Raw genomic sequence first — 17,448 nt, 5'->3', positions numbered from 1 at the left:
AAGGATTTGATGTTCCCATAATAAATGCTTTTTGCTTTGCTTGAATTACTTAGTGATTTCTATTTTCCCGCTGACAAAGATGCCTCTTTGCAAAACAAAGTGTCTCTTTCTCTCAAATTTGGGGATCAAATTCTTGATAGCTCGAACCAAATGTCAAGTTCAAGATGCCTGAGTTTGTAGGCAACACTTGGGAAAAGATTGGAATGGGATAAATACTGAAATTAAACAAACATTAACATTACCACAAAACTCCAGTGAAATTCCCAAACCTTGGTGAACCAATGCATTTATTAAGCCAAGTCTCAATCATAAAAATATATATTAGTATATTAGTATTCAAGAACTTTGATTTTTGCAGTGACACACACACAAAAACTACTAGCTTTTCAGTAAAGTGCTTATGATTTGCAGTTAAAGGGTTAAAAAAAAATTTGCCCGGAAGAGCAACGGGAGTTATTTTGCCTCTGTGAATCATGGGAATCGTAGGAAAATATGGAGATACTAGCGATATTATGGCTGCCTTGAGTTTGAGGTAACGTGCGTTTGTCTTTCGTTGGAATAATGCCACCCCCTTTCCTCCATCCACAACCTCGCGCAAGCGCCCCGATAAAGGTGATTTCTTTTCCAGAAGATGACTGGTGGAAGCTGATCTATCTACTTTGTTTTTGGGTGTCAATTCCTTATTGCAACAACTTTTTAATATTTTCACTTGTTGCTTTTTTTTCCTGGATGCGCTGCAGTGTCCTAGCTGTGATGATTGTTGAGCGGCGAGACTTAATAGAACTAAAATGGCAGGGAAAAAGAATCTCATTTTACTTTTTAGCATAACTTAGTTCACACAGACCTTAGTTTCTTTTTCGCCTTGTTCCAAGCGACGTCCTGGTCATTTTAGTTCGTCACTTTGCAGTTATCGTTCTGCAAAGTGCCTTTGCAGGGCCTTTGCATTTCTAGGGAAGCAACTAATTAATGCGAGCAGGATTCTTCTCTCATTTGCTTCCGTTTAAGTCAAACTATTGGCTGCAGTTCTTTTGGTTGAGAAAATATTTGCTGGAGTGTACCTGGTGTTTAACTTGTGATAAAACATGTTGGGGCACAACTGGGCTGTTGAATAAACAGTGGGCTGGATTAATTGTGAGTAAAAGTATGATCAAATGGCCCTAAGACAGCAGAAATGTGGAAAGGAAATTTGCTGTTTAAAGAAAAGTCAGGATTCCCTTGGCTGCTTTGTTTTCTCACCTAAATATCATGTGCTGACAAGAGGACAACAACAAATCAATCTCCCTTGGGTGGGTGAAGTTGGGCAAAGAGAGACAGGTATATTTAGCTACCTGTGAAGTTGCTTATCAGGTTGCTGACATGGACATGTTCCACTCCTGTGACTTGCCAGTTGGGCTATTTCTGAACACAGATCTAGTGCCCAATTAATAGAATGAAAAACTTGCAGGCTTCCCACACAATGAATTTTCCCTAGCCTTTTCACAACTTTGGGTATTTTTTTCAAAATTTATTCACTCTACAATTATTTTTGAAATGTGAGCTAGCAGATCTGAATTCAACCAGTTATGCTTAATTTATTTTTAATTCTTTCTGTAATGATCCTCATCACAGGATTGGCTTTTGTCACTCAGGCAAAATTGACCACAACTGAAGGACCACAATACTTCTTAGCTCAGACCACATATTTTACAACAGTTTGAGTTACTTAGAATTGACTATGTTGGGCTGCATTTGTCATTTCAGTATACATCTCCATAGTGTGCAGACAACTTTATTATTCCTTTCTTTTCTGAATATAGAACACATTAAAAACCATTTATGTGCCAGTTCCAAGTCACCTAAACCTGAACTACAAACCCAATTCATTCCACAATATGATCTTAGAATTGACAATGAAGATACTCAAACACACTGTATTTTCTGCCTGTCAACTGTAAAGGAACTAGCAGTCAAGAAATATGCTGACACTTCATAGGGTTGCAATGAAAGCATTGAAAATGATACTTAGATGTTTTATTTATGGTGTATCTCTATGCCTAACTTTGTCATGGCCCGCAAACTGAATCTATGGCATTAATTTTAGTGATGGGGTTTTTTTTGTTTCTTCCTCCCAAAGGGTGCTAATGGATACATATCTACTTGTAGTTTTAAACTCATTTCAAACTTTAAAAGAAAATTAAAAAGACTTCTTATGTCACCATATTTTGAAATAAGTTTTTAGGACCTTTCAGAAGCCTAACAGTTAAACATTTAAAAATGCAGACGCCTAAGATGAAAACCTTGATGATTTTTGTCTTAACCTTGAGAAATTTATAATTTGAGGAAGGGAAAAAACAACATTAAACATGACTTTTAAAAATTAGAATGTTAGCAATTGTAACTCTAAATATTGTTTTTTTCTAGACTTAAAGATTCTGAAGAGGTGACTATTTACCACTAACTTAACTGACAACATGAACTTTCACCTAGCTACGTGAGAAATTGAAAAGAACAATCTCCACATTTTAGTTTCAGCAATGGCAAGAAGTAGTGGTGAAACTCAGTTACAGAGGATTATCCGGGATATGCAGGGTAAATGTCACTTGTTTATTTATCTATTTATTTATTCCATGACGAATGTCACATCCTTTTATAGGAAAACAAGAATATTCCCATGATACAAAGAATAAGACTATGTAGGCTCTTGAATGTTACAAGTATCCCATGGAATCTTCTTTAAATTCTACACTTGACTTGTACTTAAAGTGACTTGTACTAAGTACATAAATGCTCACCAGGCACCTCAGAAATTAATTTTATAGTCAAGTAGGAAGAACATTTGCATAACTTGTGTTCAGTTTTAAGTAGTCTTTGCAAGTTGGCCATAATATGTAGCTGGTTTTATTTAGTTGTTTTATTTTATTTATTTATTAAATTTATTTATTTTATTTTATTTATTAAATTTTTATACCGCCCTTCTCCCGAAGGACTCAGGGCGGTGAACAGCCAAGGTTAAAATACATACAGTATGGAAATTAAAATAATTTTAAAAATAATTAAATCAATTTGGCTTCCCAATTTTAAAACCCCTTACCCATAAAATTAATCAATTAAAATCTTAAACCAGCCCGGCTCGCTGAAACAAGAAAGTCTTCAGAGCCCGGCGGAAAGTACGGAGGTCCGGGATCAGTCGTATCCCTGGGGGTAGTTTGTTCCAGAGGGTGGGTGCCCCCACAGAGAAGGCTCTCCCCCTGGGGGTCACCAGTCGACATTGCTTGACCGACGGCACCCTGAGGAGACCCTCTCTGTGGGAGCGTATTGGCCGGTGGGAGGTTATTGGTGGCAGAAGGTGGTCTCGTAGATATCCAGGCCCTAAGCCATGGAGCATCTTAAAGGTGAGAACCAAAACCTTGAAGCGCACCCGGAAGACCACTAGAAGCCAGTGCAGCTCGCGCAGGAGAGGTGTTACATGGGAGCGCCATGTCGCCCCCATAATCATCTGCGCGGCTGCATTCTGGACCAGTTGGAGCCTCCGGTGCTCCTCAAGGGGAGCCCCATGTAGAGAGCATTACAGTAATCCAGGCGGGAAGTAACGAGGGCATGAGTGACCGTGCATAAGGAGTCCCGATCCAGAAAAGGGTGCAACTGGCGTATCAGGCGAACCTGATAAAAAGCCCCCCTGGCCACGGCCGTCATATGCTCTTCTAAAGACAGCTGTGCATCCAGGAGGACGCCCAAGTTACGGGCCCTCTCCATGGGGGTCAATGACTCGCCCCCAATAGCCAGCGATGGCACCAGCTGGCTATATCGGGATGCCGGCAACCACAGCCACTCGGTCTTGGAGGGGTTGAGTCGGAGCCTGTTCCTCCCCATCCAGACCTGCACGGCCTCCAGGCACCGGAACATCACGTCAAGGGCATCATTGGGATGGTCTGGGGTGGAGATGTACAGCTGAGTGTTGTCAGCATACAGATGGCACTGCGCCCCAAAAACATGGATGATCTCACCCAGCGGCTTCACATAAATGTTGAACAGGAGAGGCGAGAGGACCGACCCTTGCGGCACCCCACACACAAGGTGCCTTAGGGCTAGGGTTAGGACCTCTCCTAACCCTAACCCTAACCCTGCCAACACAGACTGCGACCGGTCGGAGAGATAGGAGAACCACCGTAACACGATGCCTCCCACTCCTAACCCCTCCATCCGGCGCAGCATGATACCATGGTCGATGGTATCAAAAGCCGTTGAGAGATCTAATAGGACCAGGACAGAGGAGCACCCCCTGTCCCAAGCCCTCCAGAGATCATCGACCAATGCGACCAATGCCGTTTCCGTGCTGTACCCAAGCCTGAAGCCGGACTGGAACGGATCTAGATAGACAGTTTCAACCAGGTACTGCAGGAGCTGTCGCGCAACCACACTCTTAACAACCTTTGCCACAAAGCGAAGGTTGGAGACTGGACAGTAGTTTGCCAAAACAGCCGGGTCCAGAGAGGGCTTCTTGAGGAGGGGCCTCACCACCGCCTCTTTCAAGGTGGGGGGCAGGAAACCCTCACTCAAAGAAGCATTAATAATCCTCTGGAGTCAGCCTCGTGTAACCTCCCGGGTAGCCAGCACCAGCCAGGAGGGACACGGGTCCAATAAACATGTGGTTGCGTTCAACCTCCCCAGCAACCTGTCCACGTCCTCTGGAGTCACAGGGTCAAACTCATCCCAGATAACATTCTCAAGACCCACCTCAGACATCCCGCCTGAACCCACCCAGTCATAATCCAAGCCTTCCTGAATTTGAGCAATTTTATTGTGCAGATAATGCACAAAATCTTCAGCTCGCCCTTGCAAGGGGTCTTCCCGCGCTCCCAGGTGGAGAAGGGAGCGGGTCACCCTAAACAGAGCAGCTGGGCAGTTATCTGCCGACGTGATAAGAGCGGAAAAGTAGTTACACTTCGCCGCTTTTATCGCCACTAAGTAGGTCTTGATATAAGACCTCACTAATGTTCGGTCGAATTCAGAACGACTAGTCCTCCAACTACTCTCTAGGCGTCTTTTCCGGTGCTTCATCTCCCTCAGATCCTCGGAGAACCAAGGAGCTGGGCAGGTTCGACGCCGGGTCAGAGGCTGCAAAGGCACGACCCGATCTAAAGCATCAGCGGCCGCCCTATCCCAGGCAGCCACAAGGTCTTCTATTGAGTCGTGAGCTAGAGTCTCAGGAAATGGCCCAAGCTGATACTATATTAATTTTTAATAAATTGTAATAGAATAACATTTGTGTTTTTTTCAGTGTGATATTTTGTTTTATACTAGCTTATGACATTGCCAACTGATCAAGATTTCTCTGAGGAAAAAAGACAATTGTACAGTCATTCCTTGTTCTTAATTAACTACAAATGATTGCATTGTGTTTTTTCCAAAAGATGCTGTGACAGAATTGAACAAAGAATTTTTAGAAGCAGGAGAACCAATCACAGATGACTCTCTCATTTTGCATAAGTTTTCTTATAAGCTTGAGTACCTCTTGCAGGTAAGGACTCAGAGGAAACTAATATATTATACAGAATTAATATCAAGTATTGTGAATTTTAAATACCATTTATAGAAAAGCAGAATCAAAAACTGAGTAAAAATAAATACAATTTGCTTTGTATTTAAACAAAGAAAATCTCAGAAATTCAACTGTAAGCAGGAAATGGAAGTTATAAAATAAAAATACTGTATTTTTCGGAGTATAAGACACACTTCCCCCCCCCAAAAAAGAGGGTGGAAATGTTCATGTATCTTATACACTGAATACAGCCATTTTTGGCCTCCCTAAACTCTGTCCTGCTTGTCCCATTTTTGCGAAAAATGGGCCCGTTTTTCACAAAAACAGGGTGAACAGAGGCTTGGGAGGCGTGCAGAGTGCTCCTAGGGGCTGGGGAGGGCAAAAACGCCCCCGTTTTTGCCAGTCCCCAGAAACACTCTGCAGGCCTCCCAAACCTTCTATGTGCCCCATTTTTTGCAAAAATGGGCCCATTTTTCACCCATTTTTGTGAAAAACGGGGCGCGCAGAGAGTTTGGGAGGCCTGCAGAGTGCTCCTGGGGTCGGGGAAGGAAAAAAACCTTTTTTTTTTAACTTACCTCTTTGAAATCTTGGTGCGTTTTATACACAGGCACATCTTATAGTCTGAAAAATACGGTAACTGCAGGGTCTATTCTCATGGCTATCATTGACTTTTGTAACATAATTAACTCCTCATACTAAAGTTCAACAGAATGAGGTTGATGGCTATCTGAGTGGTTTATTTACAGATCACAAATTGCAAATTAGAATCAATGTTTTGTACACCACTGCTTTAAAAGTACCTTTTCCCCTTTTTCTGTTTCAAAGTTTAACCAGAAGGAAAAATCCACTTTACTAGGAAATCCGAAGGACTACTGGGATTATTTTTGTGACTGTCTGGGTAAGGTTAAAGGTGCAAATGATGGGATTCGCTTCGTCAAGTCTATTTCAGAAGTAAGTAAAGTACATTGCATTACATTACAACCATATACCGTATTTTTCAGAGTATAAGACGCCCTTCCCCCCCCAAAAGTGGATGAAAATTTCGGTGTGTCGTATAGACAGAAAATGGGCCTGTTTTTGGGCTCCCGAACCCTCGGCACATCATGTTTTTGCCCTCCCCAACCCCAGAAGCACTCTGCAGGCCAAAAATGGGTGTGTTTTTGGCAAAAACGTGTCGCGCGGAGGGTTCGGGAGGCCAAAAATGGGCCTGTTTTTGGCCTGCAAAGTGCTTCTGGGGGCGGGGAGGGTGAAAACGGCACGTGTGGAGGCCAAAACTTTTGTTTGTTTATTTTTTTCCTCTAAATCTAGGCGCATCTTATAGTCCAGTGCATCTTATACTCTGAAAAATACGGGTAACTTATTTTTCTGGGAGGCCAATCCAACAACGCATGTGAGGATCACTTTCTGTTTGTCAACAAGTAGACCAACACTAGTTCTTTCAGTACTTCTTTTTTTCTTCTGCGATATAAGCCAACTTGACAGCTGCTCAGCAAGTTTTGGTATTGAAGCAATGAATACACTGCACCAAACAATCTTGTCTAGGGAAAAAACTGGAGGGATCAATACTACTACTAACTTTAGTTAACACCAGCATATCCTGATGATCCATATCCAGTAAGAACATATATCCTTGTGAACATGGGCCCAAATATGGAGGAAAACAACACGAAAACATGCACTTATTCATAAATTTAAAAAAACCATCCAGTACACTGTTCCTTTGTCCTTCTTGAAGGTTTTCTATTGAATCGCCTCTAATCCTGTCATTACACTTTTTTTTTTGTAAATATTTTTTTATTTTTTTCCAAATATAAACATAAAATATAACTTTCAAGAACAGAGTTTCGATCCGGTCATAGATAGTTAACATGCTTACATTCTTTTAACATGCTCTATTCCACTTTTCCATTACATCTTTTAAAAGTTTAAAACAGGAAAAAAAAAATTAAATATAAAATTCTAACATTTTCATCTAAACAAATCTAATATATCAATACAGTTTTAGCTTCAAATTAAATTTTAGCTCATTATCTCTGTATCTATATCTCATCAATATCCAATTAATTGTTAACAATATTCTAGTCTCTTATTCTAATTATATACCTTACAATTTTATCACCAGAATTATCAAGTTCAATTTCAATACAACTCCATTTTGTTAAAATTTATAAAACACAATTTTATCAACATCTTAATTATTTGATCCTTTTTATCAAATCACAGTATATTAAACTTTCCAATTTAATATCCCACTTATTACACAGTTTTATCACAAGAACATATTACTTATTCTTTCCCAAGTTATCAACTCTTTTGAGATTATTCCCAATATTATCTCCTCCCTATCTCCCCATGTTATAGGCTGATTTCCAGCATATTGTATTTGGCTAGTTTCTAGCATAATCTTCTCCCATACTCCATCCATTGTTTGGCTGACTTCCAGCATATTTTATTTGGCTAATTTTTAGCATAGTCTTCTCCAGAACTCCTTCCATTGTTTGGCTGACTTCCAGCATATTTTATTTGGCTAATTTCTAGCATAGTCTCCTCCAGAGCTCCTTCCGTTATTTGGCTGATCTCCAGCATATTTTTCTCCAACTCTCCTCCTTTTGTTTGGCTGATTTCCAGCATTTTATTGGCTGATTTCCAGCATTTTGTGTTTGGCTGATTTACAGCATAGTCTCCTCCAACTCTCCTACCATTGTTTGGCTGATTTCCAGCATTTTAGTTATTTTCCCACTTATTTCCTCCGAGTCTCTAACTCTTATGTAGTTAGTATCCTTCATCTCATTATTTTAGCTTTCCCTTACATCATAATTATCTATTTGATCTTTATGTCTCAACATATTCATCAAAATTAATTCTCATTATATTTCATAGTAATCATTTCCAATATTTGTTGAATTAAATCACAATTTATCTCTATCATCTGTGTATTTCATAGTTTCATTCAATAATATGTTAATCAATCATAGTCACCAGTCTAACTTTGTTTGCAGAGTATTTTATTATTTATTTATTTATTATTAAATTTATATCCCGCCCTTCTCCCCAAAGGGACTCAGGGCGGTGAACGGCCGAGAATTAAAATAACATACAATATAAAAGTTAAAATAATTAAAAATAAATTAAATTAAACGGCCGCCCCAATTTAAAACCCCTAGCAATACAATTAAAAAACTAACCCATAAAACCTATTCAGGCCAGGCCGGCTTGCTGAAATAAAAATGTCTTCAGGGCCTTACGGAAAGTGCGGAGATCCGGAATCAGCCGTATTCCGGGAGGTAGCTCGTTCCAGAGGGCGGGTGCTCCCACAAAGAAGGCTCTCCCCCTGGGGGCCGCCAGCCGACATTGCTTGACCGATGGCACCCTGAGGAGACCCTCTCTGTGAGAGCGTATTGGCCAGTGGGAGGTTATCGATAGCAGAAGGCGGTCTTGTAAATACCCTGGCCCTAAGCCATGGAGCGCTTTAAAGGTGAGAACCAACATCTTGAAGTGCGCCCGGAAGACCACTGGGAGCCAGTGCAGCTCGCGCAGGAGAGGTGTTATATGGGAGCGCCATGTCGCTCCCGTGATCACCCGCGCGGCCACATTCTGGACCAGTTGGAGCCTCCGGGTGCTCCTCAAGGGGAGCCCCATGTAGAGAGCGTTAGCGTAGTCCAGGCGAGAAGTGACGAGAGCATGAGTGACTGTGCATAAGGAATCCCGACTCAGAAAAGGGCGCAACTGGTGTATCAGGCGAACCTGATAGAAAGCCCCCCTGGCCACGGCCGTCATATGCTCTTCTAAAGACAGCCATGTGTCCAGGAGGACGCCCAAGTTGTGAGCCCTCTCTGTGGGGGTCAATGACTCGCCCGCAATAGCCAGCAATGGCGCCAGCTGGCTATATCGGGATGCCGGCATCCACAGCCACTCGGTCTTGGAAGGGTTGAGTCGAAGCCTGTTCCTCCCCATCCAGACCCGCACAGCCTCCAGACACTGGGACATCACTTCAAGGGCATCGTTGGGGTGGTTTGGGGTGGAGATGTACAGCTGAGTGTCATCAGTGTACAGATGGCATCGCACCCCAAATCCACGGATGATCTATAAATGTTGGCTTCACATAAATGTTGAACAGGAGTGGCGAGAGGACCGACCCTTGTGGCAACCCACAAACAAGGCGCCTCGAGGTCGACCTCTGCCCCCCTGCCAACCCAGACTGCGACCGGTCGGAGAGATAGGAGGAGAACCACCGCAACACGGTGCCTCCCACCCCCAATCCCTCCAGCCGGTGCAGCATGATACCATGGTCGATGGTATCAAAAGCCGCTGAGAGATCTAATAGGACCAGAACAGAGGAGCAACCCCTGTCCCGAGCCCTCCAGAGATCATCAACCAACGCGACCAATGCCGTTTCCGTGCTGTACCCAGGCCTGAAGCCGGACTGGCACAGGTCTAGATAGACGGTTTCATCCAGGTACTGCGGGAGGTGTTGCACAACCACACTCTCAACAACCTTCGCAATAAAGCGAAGATTGGAGACAGGACGGTAGTTAGCCATAACAGCCGGATCCAGAGAAGGCTTCTTAAGGAGAGGCCTCACCACCGCCTCTTTCAAAGCAGGCGGCAGGAAATCCTCCCCCAAAGAAGCATTTATAATCCTCTGGAGCCAGCCTCGCGTAACCTCCCGGGTAGCCAGTACCAGCCAGGAGGGACACGGGTCCAGTAAACATGTGGTTGCGTTTAACCTCCCCAGAATCCTGTCCACATCCTCAGGAGTCACAGGATCGAACTCGTCCCAGATAACATTCTCAAGACCCGCCTCAGACACCCCGCCGGAATCTACCCAGTCAGAGTCCAAGCCTTCCCGAATCTGAGTGATTTTATCATGCAGATACTGTGCAAAATCCTCAGCCTGCCCTTGAAAGGGGTCCTCCCGCGCTCCCTGATGTAGGAGGGAGCGGGTCACTCTAAACAAGGTGGCTGGGCGATTATCTGCCGATGCAATAAGAGCGGAAAAGTAATCACACTTTGCCGCTTTTATCGCCACTAAATAGGTCTTAATATGAGACCTAATTAGTGTTCGATCGGATTCGGAGCGACTGGCCCTCCAACCACTCTCTAGGCGTCTTTTCCGGCGTTTCATCCCCCTCAGCTCCTCAGTGAACCAAGGAGCTGGGCAGGTGCGACGCCGGGTCAGAGGCCGCAAAGGCATGACACGATCCAAAGCCCCGGCGGCCGTCCTATCCCAGGCGGCCACCAGATCTTTAGTCGAGTCGTGAGCCAAAGCCTCAGGAAATGGCCCAAGCTCCCTCTGGAATCTCCGGTTCCATCAGGCACCTGGGGCAGAACCACCTAATCGGTTCCACCTCCCTGCGGTGGGGTGCAGCGGTCAGAAAATCCAGCCTCAGGAGAGAATGGTCACACCATGACAGGGGCTCAATAGCTATATCCCCTATAACCTGGCCATTCAACCACTGACCAGAGACAAAAACTAAGTCCAGAGTGTGTCCTCCCGTGTGAGTAGGGCCATGAATTAGTTGTGTCAGGTCCAAGGCCGTCATGGAAGCCATGAACTCCCAGGCCACCTCAGACGCCTCACCGGCCGACAGCAGGTTGAAGTCCCCCATGACCACCAGTCTGGGGGTATCAACTGCCACTCTGGCAATAACGTTGAGAAGCTCGGGCAGGGCCGCTGTCACGTAGCAGGGAGCCAGGTACGTGATCAGCAGGCCCATCTGCATCCCATGGCCCCACTTCACCAGGAGAGACTCACATCCGGCTATCTGCGGTACAGTGGTCTCCCTCGGATCAAGACTTTCCTTAATGACAACCGCCATGCCACCACCCCTGCCCTGGGCCCTCGGCTGATGAAATGCTCGGAAACCTGGTGGGCACATTTCTATGAGGGGGACCCCCCCCCTTGGCCCAACCAGGTCTCTGTAATACCCGCCAGGTCCGTTCCCCCCTCCTGAATTAACTCGCAGATGAGGGGGGCCTTTTTAACCACGGACCTGGCGTTGCACAGCATCAGGGCTCTGAAGCTCTGGACAGCCCTGGAAATGAGAGGAGCCTTGGGGGCCGAGGCATGTCACCGCTTGAAGACAGCGGGTGCACGCCCTCCTAACATGATACGGTCCCCTGCTCCTGCCGTATCTGCCCCTCCCAACCATGGTCCTGATGGAATCGCCCTCTTCCATACTTACACTAAGCCCCTCCACACCCGGCTCCAGACCTCCCAGTTCATGCCCCTGTGCCAAGCCTGACCTATCACCTTCCCTCCCCTCCCCACCTCCATCCCCAAACCCCTTAAAAATTTACACAAAGACAATTTTAAAAAAACCCTCAGCCCCCTCTTTGTGGCATGCCACCTCTCAGGATTCCAAAATCCATCATTGAGGTAGGCCCTCGATAACGTAGAGGGCCAAGCCTGTGAGAGGGGGGAATCTCTCAGACCAAGAAGCTCCGCTGCTGCGTACATCTTGCCACAGGGATGGGGTGACCGTCTCCTAAAGGGTCCATACAGAAAAGTCCGAGGGAGAACATAAGAAGACGGGAGCCACAAAAGGATTCAAGACCCAGTCCGCTGTTCTCTCACAACAGAGGCCAAGTCCGTCTCCAGGTCGACACAGTCCAAGGGGGGGAGGGAAAAGTCCTACCGCCCTCTCACAGCGCTTGGCCTGATGGTCTGCCCTCTCTATTGGTGAGATGGAAGTAATGGTCCAACGTGTGCACTCGGCACCCATAATATAGGTCCAAAATCCACCCTCTCATGGCGGATTCGATGGTCCGTCCCTCTGCCAGCAAGGTGTAAAGTGCAGGTGCCGAATGATGGTACAACAGAAACAATGCAGCACCCAGGATATAAATCCCCAATCTGCCCTCTCACGGTGGTTTGTCCGATGGTCATTCCCCTGCCAGCAGGTACAAAGTGCAAAGCGCAAAATAGCTAATGCCATCCCAGCTCAGCCTGTGGGGCCTAGAGCCCAAGCCACCGTCTCACGGTGGTTAGGCTCTTGGCTAGTCTTCTCAGCTGGTGGGATGGAGTCATATACCAGCTCCTGTTCAGATGATATTAGTCCTCCACACAAGTCGGGGAAGGGCTCAGGTGGAATGAGCGAACTATTTGTGTCGGTGAGGTGAAGACAAAAGAGGGCGCAAGTCCGAGAAGGGTGTGTTCCAAGGGGGAAAGATGGAAAGAGGGGGGGTTACACTTTAACCCCCCCAGCCCACGAGGGCACTCTAAGACACCCAAACGGAGGCCCCCCCTCAATAATACACCCAGTCATCGTCTATCCTGGCTCGAAAAGATGGTCCTCAGGCCACATTAGCGCCCCTCATCAAGGCCATAGGGCGCTCATCTCCCTGCCAAGAGCCAGCCGGAAGTCTTCGCGGTTGCTGCCGTCATCGCCATCCCCCACTGCTATACAGAAATCCCGGCAGCGTCCCTGAGATTTTTCCAGGGAACCGGCAGCCTCAACAGCCCGACAGCACCTTAACAAAGCCAGGGCCTGGGGCAATGTCCACGTGGTAGGCGTCCCCAGCGCAATGCCACCGCCGCCACTCCCACTCCCGGCGAGCTCCAGCTGGAGGGGAAAAATGCCACCCTGCCGCCTCTCAGCTGTTCTGAGGCTTCTGAGCCTCGCCGATGCTGTGCTCTCTGCTCCCACCGCGATGTTCAAAAGGGAGTAGAAAACCATCCCCCGATTGGCAGGATGTTCCCCCAACCGGGCCAGGGTCGCCAGGTCTTCAGGGTATAGCGTATTACAACAAATAATAGGTTTTCTTAAAGTTATCTCACGTTAGTATACACTTCTCATTGTAATTTTTAAGCACTTAGTATATAAATCCCTATTTTAATCGCCATTTATTATTTTCTTTCTTTATTATTCCAAAAACCTTCCTGTTTTAATCCAAAAAAAGGAAAAATAAAAACCTTTTATTCCTTTAAGCTTTTAAGCATTACGTTACAATTTAATTACATTTAGCTTAAATCTATTTTGTTTCTTCTTTTTCCTGCCTGTCTACCTGTTCCACTTCAAAGTTCATCTATTCAAATTAAAAGTGCTATATATCACTTTAATGCTCTTAAAATGTCTGCTCCAAACGTGATGTATCCACTTCCTATCTTGTATTCATACGCCACACCTTCTTTGCTAAGTCTGTAAATTTCCATTATAGAAAGGGTCCAGAATCTTTCTTCTTTCTTCTTAAAATCACCCAAAACAGAATAAAAATTTCCAAAATCCATTAGTCTAATGTTAATTCCAAAGTGATCATAATAATCCAAAATAGAAAGTCATTTAGACTATCTCTTTTACAAGCAGAAAGTAAAGTCTCTTCAATCAAACCCCCCGCACCTTTTTCTTGCTAGGCCAGTTAGTTTCATTTCTAGTAATCCAGAGTGTTTCTTCTTTCTTCTTTTTAAAATCACCCAGCGACAGAACAGGAATCTCCAAAATCCTTAAATCTAAAGTTAATTTCAAAATAATCCAAAGTCAAAATCCGTTCATAGTGTTTCTTTTCCAAATAGAAGGGAAATTCTTTAATCCACATTTCCGCCTAGTCACTGCAGACTCCATAGCTACAATGTAGCCGTTCATCTGCCTTTCTTCATTAACTTTCCAAAGTTGTTAACTCCCAAAAAAAAGGCACAAAAAAAAAAGGTTTCTCCAATCCATTCCAATTAGAAAAATAGGGAAAATAAAATCCAATTTTCTAATTCAGTAAAAGTCAATTCTTCCGAATCAATTATACTAAAAAATTCTAACCTGGGTCATTTATTTCCAGTTAATTATTCTGTGTCAAATTTTCAAGCCCCAAAGCTCTAGCTGCATTTTAAATTTGGGGTTCTTATTTTTTCTTTAAAAAAAAAATTCCGTTGTTTCTTCTGGGTCGGTGTCAATCACCCGGCTTCGAAAAACTCTTCCTTTCCTCTTCTCTCCTGCACATTCTTTTCACGGTCCGCCGCGGCTTTGCGGCAGCCGCCATGGCTGCCTACCCCCACTGCTGACTTCGAGGATTCCCTCTGGCTTCCGAGGAACTTGCCTGCTCCTCTAAGCCTTCCGAGGTGCTCCTCGTCTCCCACTATCCCTCCGAGACAGGCTCGGTCCGAAGACCGATCGATCGGTGGTTTGTTAGTCGGGGTTTCCGCGGGCTCATTAGAGCCCGCCATAGCCCCGACTGTAGCGCTGCAGCGCCAGACCGGAAGTCCTATCATTACACATTTTGAGTATGTGTGCCATATGTACATTTGTTTTGTCTGATCCATAATGAGCTCCTCAACTCAAGGATCTAGATGAGGTTTACTTTCTTTTCCAAAAAACAGTCAACAAAAAGGGACTTTTTTCTTGGACTTGGCCCAACATGTGTTCAGGGAGTAGAGAAGAAAGTTAGACATATACAAGAATTGAGCATGTCCATTTTAGAGCTTAATCCATTCATTTGAAGACCTGGTAACTGCCTGGGATAGCGCGGCCGCCGGGGCTTTGGATCGGGTCGTGCCTTTGCGGCCTCTGACCTGGCACCGAACTCACTTAGCTCCTTGGTTCTCTGAGGAGCTGAGGAAGATGAAGCGCCGGAAAAGACGCCTAGAGAGCGGTTGGAGGGCCAGCCGATCCGAATCTGATTTAACACTGGTAAGGTCTCATATTAAGACCTACCTAGTGGCGATAAAAGCGGCGAAATCTAGCTATTTTGCTGCTCTTATCGCGTCATCAGATAACCTCCCAGCCGCCCTGTTCAGGGTGACCCGCTCCCTTCTCCATCTGGGAGCGCGGGATGACCCCTTGCAGGGCCGAGCTGAGGATTTTGTACAGTATCTGTATGATAAAATAACTCAGATTCGGGAAGACTTGGCCGCTGACTGGGTTAGTTCAGACGAGATGACTGAGGCAGGCCTTGAGAGTGTTATCTGGGAGGAGTTCGATCCTGTGGCTCCCGAGGACGTGGACAGGATCTTGGGACGGCTGAACACGACCACATGTTTATTGGACCTGTGTCCCTCCTGGTTGGTGCTGGCTTCCCGGGAGGTTACACGAGGCTGGCTCCAGGGGATTATCAACGCTTCTTTGAGTGAGGGTGTCCTGCCGGCCACCTTGAAAGAGGCGGTTGTGAGGCCCCTCCTCAAGAAGCCATCCCTGGACCCAGCTGTTTTGGCTAACTATTGTCCAGTCTCCAACCTTCGTTTTATTGTGAAGGTTGTTGAGAGTGTGGTGGCGCGACAGCTTCCCCAGTACTTGGATGAAGCTGTCTATTTGGATCCGCTCCAGTCCGGCGTCAGACCTGGTACAGCATGGAAACAGCATTGGTCGGGTTGGTGGATGATCTCTGGAGGGCTCGGGATAGGGGTTACTATTCTATCCTGGTCCTGTTAGATCTCTCAGCGGCTTTTGATACCATCGACCATGGTATCATGCTGCGCCGGCTGGAGGGTTTAGGAGTGGGAGGCACCGTGTTACGGTGGTTCTCCTATCCGACCGGTCGCAGTCTGTGTTGACGGGGGCAGCGGTCAACCCCAAGGGGCCTTGTTTGTGGGGTGCCACAAGGGTCGGTCCTCTCGCCACTCCTGTTCAACATTTATGTGAAGCCGCTGGGTGAGATCATCCGTGGTTTTAGGGTGGAGTTCCATCAGTACGCTGATGATACTCAGCTGTACATCTCCACCCCAGACCATCCCAACAATGCCTTGGAAGTGATGTCCCAGTGTCTGGAGGCCGTGCGGGTCTGGATGGGGAGAAACAGGCTTTGACTCAACCCTTCCAAGACCGAGTGGCTGTGGCTGTGGCGTCCCGGTTTAGCCAGCTGACGCCATCGCTGGTTATTGGGGGCGAATCATTGGCCCCCACAGAAAGGGCCCGCAACTTGGGTGTCCTCCTGGACGCACGGCTGTCCTTAGAAGAGCATATGACGGCCGTGGCCAGGGGGGCTTTTTATCAGGTTCGCCTGATACGCCAGTTGCGCCCCTTTCTGGATCGGGACTCCCTACGCACGGTCACTCAAGCACTCATCACTTCTCATCTGGACTATTGTAACGCTCTCTACATGGGTCTCCCCTTGGGGTACACCCGGAGGCTCCAACTGGTGCAGAATGCGGCCGCGCGGGGGATTATGGGAGCGATGGGGTGCTCCCATGTGACTCCTCTCCTGCGCGAGCTGCATTGGCTTCCGGTGGATTTCCGGGTGCGCTTCAAGGTGTTGGTGATCACCTTTAAAGCGCTCCATGGCTTAGGGCTCGGGTACTTACGGGACTGCCTTCTGCCACCAATTGCCTCCCACCGGCCAGTTCGCTCCCACAGAGAGGGCCTCCTCAGGGTGCCGTTGGCCAGACAATGTCGGCTGGCGACCCCCAGGGGGAGAGCCTTCTCTATGGTGGCACCTACCCTCTGGAACAATCTACCCCCAGAGATACGAGTGATCTCCGACCTCCAGACTTTTCGTCAGGCCCTAAAAACCTATTTTTTTCAGTTAGCCGGGCTGTCCTGATTTTACGGTTGGTTTTAAAATTCGATATGGATTTTAATTGAAAATTTTTAAATTACGGGCCAAATTTATTTAATTATTTTAAATCTATTTTTAACTTTTGTGTATAAATGTTTTTTATCTTGGCTGTTCACCGCCCTGAAACCGAAAGAAGGGTGGTATAGAAATCTTAAAAATAAAATAAATAAATAAATAAATTAAAAAAAAAACTTATGCTGACTTCCGGCGGTGACGTCAGCGTGTTGGGGCGAAAGGAACGGCTCTCCATTCCCAAAGTCCTTAATATCCTCGCTTCGGGCGCCGATTTAGGTACTATCGACCCTGTAGAGGTTGATAGAAGGAAGGGAAACTTCCGAGGATCTCGGGGAGGACAGCAATCCCCCCAAAGGTTCAGGAAGACCCCCTTAACTTGGACCGAGGAAGAACCAGCCACCCAGGCTGGCCAGAAACGGTGACAGCTTTTTAGAGGG

At 46.2% G+C, this 17,448-nt stretch overlaps 1 protein-coding gene across 7 annotated transcripts in view; it reads left to right on the top strand.

The window, feature by feature from the left end:
• The first annotated feature begins 448 nt into the window (after nucleotides 1-448).
• Nucleotides 449-17,448, top strand: part of FYCO1 (FYVE and coiled-coil domain autophagy adaptor 1) — a 133,298-nt gene continuing 116,298 nt past the window's right edge. For 3 of the 7 annotated variants that reach the window (XM_060685916.2, XM_060685921.2, XM_060685922.2), the window contains exons 1-4: nucleotides 449-532; nucleotides 2,401-2,568; nucleotides 5,391-5,497; nucleotides 6,344-6,469. In XM_060685916.2, coding sequence (XP_060541899.1) covers nucleotides 2,514-2,568; nucleotides 5,391-5,497; nucleotides 6,344-6,469 — 288 coding nt within the window. In that variant the 5' untranslated portion in view covers nucleotides 449-532; nucleotides 2,401-2,513. Of the gene's footprint in view, nucleotides 613-2,400; nucleotides 2,569-5,390; nucleotides 5,498-6,343; nucleotides 6,470-17,448 lie in introns of all 7 variants that reach the window. The other 4 variants (XM_060685918.2, XM_060685919.2, XM_060685920.2 and 1 more) reach the window with 4 other exon arrangements.

Source organism: Pantherophis guttatus, chromosome 4 (genome assembly GCF_059756535.1).
Source record: "Pantherophis guttatus breed Tessera chromosome 4, ASM5975653v1, whole genome shotgun sequence".
In the NCBI taxonomy this organism is placed as follows: domain Eukaryota; kingdom Metazoa; phylum Chordata; class Lepidosauria; order Squamata; family Colubridae; genus Pantherophis; species Pantherophis guttatus.
The sequence above is the reverse complement of the archived record's forward strand: the minus strand, read 5'-3'. Positions and strand labels throughout refer to the sequence as shown.